Raw genomic sequence first — 10,293 nt, forward strand, 5'->3', positions numbered from 1 at the left:
GTTCGATGATTTTTTCATAGTTGATTATGCATTTATGATACCTAGATACTTCTTTAACCATTCATAGATAAAGTACTTATGCAAATTAACCATTTATGTTCACACGGTTCTCAAAGCAGAGGAGGAAGGATGGGCATCACGTACCACAAGCCCCTTATCACACACATCTATTCAGAAGCAAGTGTAGTTCAACAGTTCCACCTATTGCTCTTTTTATCTCTCAACAAAGATTGTGTGAGTGTGCATTGAACAAACAATGTTGGTAATCCAGTTGCATTTACATCATTCAAGAGTAAGCAACATAGAGCAATCAAGGAAAAGAATTAGTGTTCCTTGCAATGTGCTGCTACTGTATTTCTAATACCAAACAACAATGAACAACCATACTGGAAAATAATTGACAATCAAGGTACAGAAGTACAACGCTACACTTGTCGAAGCAACTAACACACAAAGGTTAGACAATGTCGACATATACTCCTGATATATCAACTACTCATCGCGACAGCCTACATGTAAGAAAATGCATTTGTTGTAACAGTAAAAAGTTCAGAACTAACAACTAAAATGCAAATCAAAACCACGAAAGGGGAAATTCCAATGTCGCGATCAGTCAGAAAATTAACACACTCTTCCAACCATATCAAGAAGCAAACAAGAAGTAACCATAAAACAAACACAAGCTAATAAATATCATGATCCCAAATATCAGCAGATTAAGATGATGTGTAATCAGTTTTCTACATCGACTTCTAGCAATTAATGACACGGATGCCATAGTATAAAAACAACAGATGCTTCAAAGCAACCCCAAACTTGGTACTCGACACTTATAGATCTAATAAGAACTAAAGACAAGATGAATCAACCAGTCCTTAGCTTCAACTTTTCCACACACATATTAAACTGATCGACTAACAGAAAAACTCATAATAGTATTAAGTATAAACACTGGTTTCGTATTCATAATCGAAATACTGGGAACCTAATAGGCCTTCACAAAACAACAGTAACATGAAACTTGTCATTGCTGGGGTTTGGAAAGAGCATTAACCAGAATAGGCATAAAGAGTGACAGAAGCCAATGAGGCTGTTAAGTTTTCTCACTGACTGACTATAATACCAAAAGGAGTAACATCTTAATTACTTCAAGAAAATTAACAGAGAAATGCAAGGTAGGAGAATGATGTTAGATTTACATTGCAATATAGCATTTCCGACACAATTTTTTCCTTCAATAAGAGAACTCAGCACTTTGAATCAATAGCAAGCCGAAGTGATGAACCAAGTGTCTGCAATGAATCCTTGAAATTTCAAAAGAACATCTTATAAAATGGAAGAATGGCCTAATCACATATAGGTAATAGTAAAGAAACTAAACGAACACATTTGGCACAAGTACACTCGCGAACTCATCTATCGAAAAAAGACAATGTAAAAGCAAAGGAGCTTAAACCTCTCTTGGAAACCTATAACTTAACATGTTTCTCTGTAGAAACATGAAATGATTGGTTCTTTATTTTCCACATCCTTTGCAGTTCTTTACAGACTACACAACTAAGCCTATACTAAACTAATAGCCGATTTAATTGTGAACAACTACTTTTGGTTCCAGGTTCAGTCATAGCCAATTCAAGAGCACATTCAACTCATAATCTTGATAATGCACAATACACAATCAATAACTATAAAGGATACAAGATCGGGAATATCAACTAGCAAAGCGAGTTCGTCATGTCTCATCATAGTACACTCTTTTATCCATATTTTTCTTATTCAGACATTAAAAACCCTCAAAGGCTTAAAGCTCAAAAAGAATGATAAAAAGTGTACGGACACTGAAAGGTCTTTCTGGCACTAATAGACCACTAAATTATTGTAAGACTAACATGTATCAGTACTTGCTCCTTCCTTAAATTGTTTCCGATACTCATTCTGTTAGGCCAATCAGTTTTAAAATCACCAATTCACGAATTTCATCCATAAACTACAAGTTAGCTTTATATTTTCAGTCAAAGAAAATCCAAAGATTAAGCAACACTAGTTAAGAACTACACATGCAGCTTACCATATCTCCAATAATGCAAACAGCAATTAGGAACTGTACAAAGAAGATACAACAACAACAACAACGACCCACTAAAATCCCACGACGTGAGGTCTGGGGAGGGTAAAGTGTACGCAGACCTGACTCCTACCAAGGTAGGACGGTTGTTTCCGAAAGACCCTCGGCTCAGTAAAATCAAAAATCAAAAAAGAAGTCAGATAAGAATAAGAAGTTCAAAGCAATATGGAAAAGCAAAAGCAAAAGCAAGCAACGAAAGCAACCCAGATAAGATAGAGCAATCAAAATACAGAAAGTAATGAAAGTAATAAATAATAACAGACATCAGACCACAGGAAATTATAGTGCGTTAATACGCCTTCTAATAAGGAAGAATAACGAGACTATGAACTAACCTTCTACCCTAATGTGGGTCCTCCACACTCTCCTATCTAAGGTCATGTCCTCGGTAAGTTGTAACTGCACCATGTCCTGTCTAATCACCTCTCCCCAATATTTCTTCAGCCTACCCCTACCTCTTCTGAAACCATCCATAGCTAACCTCTCACACCTCCGCACTGGGGCATCTGTGTTTCTCCTCTTCAAAGAAGATAAGAAGTTTTATGCAAGGTATACAACAACGATACTTGCAACGACATCATCAAGGAACACATTTAGCAACCAATACAAAAAAAGTCTGTATTAATTCATTTGCACCAAATAATCCATACGAGATACCAAAAACTTTATAAATCAAGTTCCGATTCCATAGCCTAACGCCCATAAATTTAGCAGTTTATAGCTTAAAAGTTAAAATCAAATCCTAAAGATTGCAACATAAACCACCAAGATAAACCCCAATTGAACACTCTTCTAATCATATATTATCCTTCAGCAACAAACAACAACAACACTATGATCAAGCACCAGTTAACACAACAACAATATCAACTACTTAATCATCGGAGTCGGCTATTTGAATCCTCAATCTTAACTGGTAAAGTTGTTGCCATGTGACCAAGAGGTCACGGGTTCAAGCCTTGGAAACAGCCTCTGGCAGAAATGCAAGGCAAGGCTGCGTACAATAGATCCTTGTGGTCAGGCCCTTCCCCAGACCCCGCGCATAGCGGGAGCTTTAGTGCACCGGGCTGCCCCTTTAATCTTAATTTTGCTCCAATTAGACAGATTCATTCATAGCTCAATAACAACAACAACATACCCAGTGTAGTCCACAAAGTAGGGTTGGAGAAGGTAGAGTGTAGTTAGAGAGGCTGTTTCAGATAGAAACTCGGCTCGAGTTAAAACAATGCAAAGCACTGCAGAAAAAAAAAGTAACCAAAGTACAAGAAACAACTGATAATAAAAACATAATATGACAATCAAGGTACAGAAAAAAAAGTAACCAAAGTACAAGAAACAACGATAATAAAAACATAATATGACAATCAAGGTACAAGAGATCAACAGATGGTAACAGAAATTAAAAAGACAAGAAACTACAAGAGCATTACTACGACTACTAATATGAACGGACAGCCGACAACGCAATGTTACCTACTAACATGCTCAGTAATAACAACAAAAATTTACAAATTTAGTAAAAAACAATACTTTTTAAACCAAAAATTAGCATAATAAAATAACCCTTAATCAGCTTTTCATGTCTAAGTAACATCTCTAAATAAATTACTAACGCAGATGTTCATCAACAACTCAAAAAAATTAAAGCAGTGCAAGAGATACCAAAGTCTCTAGATGATTCAAATTAAGCAACACGACCCGAAAACAAAAGACCCAAATACCCGATCCATCAAGATCAAATCAGATCGGATCAATCGGAAGCCTTCAACTTCTCCACACGCTTATTCAGCTGCTCAACTTTCACAACAAGGCCAGTAACAGAGTAGAGTAACCAATAGAACACGAGAGCACACGCGATCAGAAGCGCATTACGCTGAGACTTGATGATTGATTTCTGATGACGAAGATACTCCGATGGAGAACAAGACTCGGATTCACAAGTGGGTCGGGTCTCATACTTCCAGTAGATATCCATTAACAGGAAGAGACAAAAGGGTACGATGGAGAGAAAAGGCTTGAGGAGATTCCGGGTCACGGCGATTAAACCATTTCGAAGCGGGTCAAGACCCGGAACTGTTAACAGTAGCAGCATGATCGCTTCTGCTCCGGCGGCGTAGCCAAGAACAACCCATTCCAACGCCATTGATGAGAGCTTTGGATTTTTGAGATAAAAATGGAAACTGAACAATTGACGAAATTGGAAAGTGGAAATTTTTGATGAAGGAATACATTATGGGCCTTAAATTGGACTGGGCTTGGCCATGTAAATGTATTATGGATTTCAGTCATTCTAAGAATGGCCCAATACAGTTACTGTTGGTTAGAAGGAAAAATTATGCGGATAAGCAAATATATACTAGTTAATTAGCTAATATAGATATAATTTTAATTAATTATGGCTCGCAGCAAACATCTATGTGTAATTACAGTTTGAGTTTTGTATAATTCGCACGATTATACAGTTGAGTTTTGTATAATTCGCGTGATTTATACAAATGTGGTGCGCGAATCGAATTGTATAGCGAAATATACAAACACGACAAATTATATAGCGAATTATACAAATATTGTGCATGAATTGTATAGTGAAATATACAAAAGTTATACAAAAAATGCGAATTGTATAGCGAATTATACAAACGTATACAAATGCTGCACGAATTATACAAACAGTGCTATAACTATAGCTACAAATTGTAATTAACAAACTATAGCTATGGACTATAATTAAGATATTTTTGAGTGGCTATATGAGAAAATTTCTCATCCAAGAAAGGGTCATTTTCACTTTTGCTCCTATTTTGTTCCTTGAGACAAAAAACTCTTTTGTGTGACAAAATTTTATATTTTTGCATCATAATATATAAAAAGTTATGTACAATGCCTTTAAATAATTTATGCCCTGCTAAACATGAGTTCGATTGCTACGGAGTAAAAATTAAGGATCAGTTAAGGACAAAAGTTAAAAATCAGTTTGTTTAAAGGACAAAAATGTATTTTTTTGCTAAATATTTACTCCCTACGTCCCAATTTATATGATTTACTCTCCTTTTTAGTCAGTCCTACAAAGAATAACACATTTCTATATTTAATAATAATTTAATTTTAAAATGCTTATTTTAGCCATAATGAAATAATTTACGGTCACACAAATATCTATGACTCATTTTAGACTACAAAGTTTCAAAAGTTTTTCTTTCCTACTTACATTCCGTTTGTAATCAAACTAAGTCATATAAATTGGGACGAAGGGAGTATTAAATTTAGAATTATGTTAGCAGCTCTTGAAATCATCATTCTAAAATTACGGACTCATAAAGTTAAAATCTCCATTTTTTTCAATCAAAATTTCCTTGGTGATTAATTTTCTTTAGTAGGCCTTTGATATACCCCTCTTGGATTATTGCTCAATTTTTCCAGAATAAAGATGATGGTTTTTTTCTACCTATATATTATTGATAAATGTATATGTATGCACTTTTTTTGCCATTAATTTCATGACTTAATTCTTGGTCTATAAGTTTTGGCAAAAAGTTTCATGAACATGCATGCAATTAAAGGGAGAATATACAAAGAGTGATTCATTATATTCCTTTCATCTTTATGTGACATGATAAGGAATATTGAAATTACTTTATTCAAAAGATACTAACATGTCGTCCACTTATATTTTCCATGTATCATGTGTATTATTTACTAGTTGATGTAAATGTAATTACAGTTAAAAAGTAGATTATTTTCAGACCTCGGTTTTTAAAGAAAATTCAAATTTACTGTGATAAATTTTTCACTAAGTTGACTTGTCATCTAGCTCTAGGACACAATAAACTAACAATATCGTATTTCAATAAATTATTGAGTCCAAAACTTCATAAAAGAATACCTTTAACAAATAAAACTCTTGTTTTTTCAATACTAACTTCACCTTTTCATACACTCTACATTAATATATTTCTTACACTATAAACATTTTCCCATGCCCAAAACAAGAAAGAAACACCATTATTTTTAGGCGTGGAATTTCTAATATAGAAGAAATAACAAGGTAGTCATGAGATAGTAAAAATTATAAAGAGCATGAGTTGGAATTTTGGTTGGTAATTAAGAATAAATCATGCTAAGGAATAATGACTTCTTCTTTTTTTTGTCAATTTATAGCCATTCACATGACAAAGAATATTGTACCTGAATATTACAATTTTAAAATTTTAATATTAATGCATACATAACAACAACACTTAGTGACTATTTTGATTGATATATTGTAAATGGTGAAGACATAGACACACAATCAATGAAATACTTTTGGATTTAATTTTTAAGCATCATAGTTTCACACTTCCGAATCGATATACATTTATATATAAGTTGTTGCAAGATATAAGCAAATAATTTTTTTAATGCTATAAATTTGTATGTAAATGAATTAGTACGTATTGAATCTCTCTGTATTTTAAGAAATGGAGTCGATAAAATATTTTTCCCATTAAACAATCGAGTACTTTCTTGATTAATTCAAACTTGTCTAGTAGATCCATAGTGTATAATTTTTGTGGTCCAATATTTTTATTCGAGACAAATAAAAGGACCTCTTTAATTTGCAGTACATTTTTAGCACTTTCACAGTAGAGTAATAATAATATTCTTGGAGAAATTCAAGCCACATTGTGTTCCTTTTAGAAGGTTGATTTACGCAAATGTTTATTTTTTGGTCACCATTTAAGTTCTAATCATATTTTAAATATTGTGCAAATATAGCTCATACTAAGATTGACGAAATATTAGATTGTTATCTAATGTCTAAATTGAACATTTTCTTAATAAGACTTTCAATTGTTGGAGTCCCACATCGATGGGATATAAGGTTGAGGTCGTTAGTCTCCTTATGTGATTCTGGGCAATTCTCCCATCATGAGCTAGTTTTTGGAGTTTAGTTAAGCTCAAGATCCATTCTTGATCATGATATCAGAGTCAGTATCATCCAATTAATTATTTTCAATGTTGAATCCCCCGTTTAATATTGTCCACACTCCAAACGCCTGGTCTGGACGTGTGATTGGCTGTTAAAGTCATGCATCAATAGAATAAGAGGTTCTTGGTCTCCTTATATGATCTTTGTAATATTTCTCTCGTGAGCTAACTTTTGAAGTTAAATTAGGTCCAAAAAGTCTAATTTTAATCATCAATTTACTTAAAAAAATAATCATGAGTTTATATATCTTATATAGAAAACGAGATTATTATTCTTGTTATACTTTTAATCCTAGTTATAAGTCTAAGATGACTTTGATTTTGAACTAAACGATCTATATATAATTAATTCAGGACTTTGACTTAAAAATTATTATTCTAAGAAGTTTGAATACTACGATATTAATTTTAAAATACAATTTGGCATAAAAAACGAATTTAACTACTCTGGGATGGATGGACTTAAAAGTAAGCACTCCATTTTATAAACATTACTGAGGAAAATAAGAAAAAATAATAATGTATGCTAGTTGATGACAGGGAAATCTAAGTTATTATGTATTACCATATTTTCTTTGGTCTCATTTTAACTGTTGCTTTAGTTTTTTCATGTTTACTAATATATATATATATATATAAAAAATATTTTGCTAAACAACAATAGTAACATACCTCAGTATAATTTAACAAATAAAATACGAAGAGGATAAAATGTATGCAATTTTTTTTCTAACATTAAAGGCTAAAGGTATATAATTGATAATAATTGTCAATTTTAATCTTAAATTACTGAAGTGATAAATTTTTTAAACTAAAATGACGGTTAAAATGAGGTAGAAGAATACTTAAATACAAAACAAATAGTAATAATTCATAATTATCCAACATTCACATGCGAAAGTATCCAATTATTACAACATTCACTAATAAGCAAAAGCAAATTTCTTTACATCAAAGTGAAGAGTGGAATCTTAGGCTTTTCTTTTTCCCTTTACAATGCTTTTTTATTTTTTGATATTACACACCCCTAGAGTTCTTCACTTAGAAATCTCCTTTTCAATTAAAAATAATATAAAATAAATCTCTTTCTAAAAAGACTAAATACATAAAAAGAAAAGAGAAGGACAAGTTGATGTAGACATGAAGTAAAAGGCCAGCAAAAGCATATCAAATTTGTAGAATTCATTTACAATTTATTATTTACCTGCAAAAAAAAAAAAAAAAGATAACACAATCATTTATAATTTTGTAGTAAGTGAAAAAAATGGTATAAATGAGGGTAAGAAAGTAATTGCATTTACCATTTCTTCCACATATTCTTCTCATGAAAGTTAAGAAAATGATGAGAAGAGCAGCCCCAGCTAATAATCCAATAATAAGTGCAAATGTCTTCTCACTTTCACTATGGGAATCTGTCAATAATTTAATTAATTAGAGAGATTAAAATATAATTCATAAACCATAAACTATATATGAGGATAAATGTGAATATTCCTATGTACCAAAAATGTGAATATTCCTACCATCAAAGATTGTGGTGGAATGGTTAGACATACTCCTCCAAATATTTAACTAAAGGTCATATTCGACCCTCGGAAGGAAACACTTTACCTCAGATAAACATCACGATGTGAATCAGAATTAGTAGGGTATGTCTATTCAACGTACACTCATACAACACATCCAGATGAATCAGATGTTTATTAAAGTAAAAATGCATATTACTATAATTAAACGTGATGCGTATGAAAGATACTCATCTTTCATTCATCGATTTAACGTGAACACTAAAAGCAGATTACTCTTGACATCGTCAGAACGCAAAATGTACTTACCATGATGATTAGGTATATCATATAGATGAGCTCCCTTAGTTGTATACCTAGCATAACATTTTCCCAAAAACATGTCACCATAAACACCACCACCACACTCTTTTTTCAACCGTCCGATCGCCTCCGATAAACAATCTTGACATTGGGCCATACTCAAATCACCCACACATTGGGCCATACCTTGTACATCTTCCGACCCACCAACCCGATAAAGCCCATTACCACCCATTAGGCTTCCCAAAACACTATCCCTTCGGCCCATTTCATCTAAATCAAACCCATTAGACGGCCCACATTTCTTCATCACCACATCTTTATCTTCCAAGCCCAAAAAGGAGAAGTTATCGTATTTCACGAAACACCCTTGTAATTGTAGAGCTCCACCACATGTCTGTGGACACAACTCGGTGAGTTGACTCACCGAGCGTGCTAGACACGTGGCGCAATCCGGCATGGATAAATCGCCTCGGCATTGATATAGACCGTTGATCGTGTCTTGCTGGGTGGACCCCACTATACTATATTTGTTGTACGATGAGTAAGTTGCTGAGTTGACTAGAGATGTGAGTAGCGAGTTGAGATTCGACTCGTAAGGCGAACCGGGCGTATATTTTATTTGTGAGCAACCACCATAAATAAATCCGTCAACAGATGAATCAGAGGAAATTTGAGGAAAGAAGAAAGAAAAGAAAATATACATGAAAATGAGAAGAAAATGGAGAATTTTAACCATTTTCTTGAGCAAATTATTAGAGCACTCTATAGCTATATGAATGTGAGAGAGTTTGAGTTATGGTTGCTTCAAAGGGTATTTAAGGAAAAAGTTGTCTTCTTTCTTTTTTATATTATGGTTTTCTTTATGAACATATCAACATGCAAAAAGTTCAAGGGGGAGGAAATGGAAATAGCAAAAAGTTATGGGCCAGGCTAAAACATTATTTTAAGCTTTTCTATTAAATATACATTCAAAAAAGCAAACGTAAAAAGAGAGCAACTTTACTTGATCAAGTAAAAGTTGTACCTTTTTAGTATTTACCATTAAAATTTGAGCTAAAAAATGTATTTACTAAACTATTATATAAATGATTACGGGTTATTTTTTAGCCCTTTTACAAATTTATTTTTGATTTTATATATTTTTTTCGTAATAAGTTTTTATTCTTACATTGAAGTGATCTGAAATAGCGCACAAAAATTACACTATACAAAGATAACATTATTTTTTATGTATATATAGTAAATGTTAAATATATCTTCTTATCTTATTCGTATGTCTATTTTTTTATATTTTTAACTAACTAAACAAATGAATGGGAAAATAATGATTGGGATTTTAATTCTTTTGATGTATGATAAGTTGCG

General features: G+C 32.7%; 2 protein-coding genes across 2 annotated transcripts; both read right to left on the reverse strand.

The window, feature by feature from the left end:
* Positions 1-3,670: 3,670 nt before the first annotated feature.
* On the reverse strand, positions 3,671-4,328 carry LOC129885960 (uncharacterized). Its single transcript, XM_055960462.1, has one exon. The coding sequence runs from the start codon at positions 4,266-4,268 to the stop codon at positions 3,876-3,878; it is 393 nt and encodes a 130-aa protein (XP_055816437.1). The 5' UTR covers positions 4,269-4,328; the 3' UTR covers positions 3,671-3,875.
* Positions 4,329-7,957: 3,629 nt separating this feature from the next.
* On the reverse strand, positions 7,958-9,726 carry LOC129885971 (plasmodesmata-located protein 7-like). Its single transcript, XM_055960473.1, has 3 exons — positions 8,932-9,726; positions 8,398-8,508; positions 7,958-8,300 (listed from the first exon to the last, which is right to left on the reverse strand). The coding sequence occupies exons 1-3, from the start codon at positions 9,662-9,664 to the stop codon at positions 8,293-8,295; spliced, it is 852 nt and encodes a 283-aa protein (XP_055816448.1). The 5' UTR covers positions 9,665-9,726; the 3' UTR covers positions 7,958-8,292.
* Positions 9,727-10,293: the final 567 nt, after the last annotated feature.

The sequence above is a fragment of the Solanum dulcamara genome, chromosome 1 (genome assembly GCF_947179165.1).
Source record: "Solanum dulcamara chromosome 1, daSolDulc1.2, whole genome shotgun sequence".
NCBI classification, from domain to species: Eukaryota; Viridiplantae; Streptophyta; class Magnoliopsida; order Solanales; family Solanaceae; genus Solanum; species Solanum dulcamara.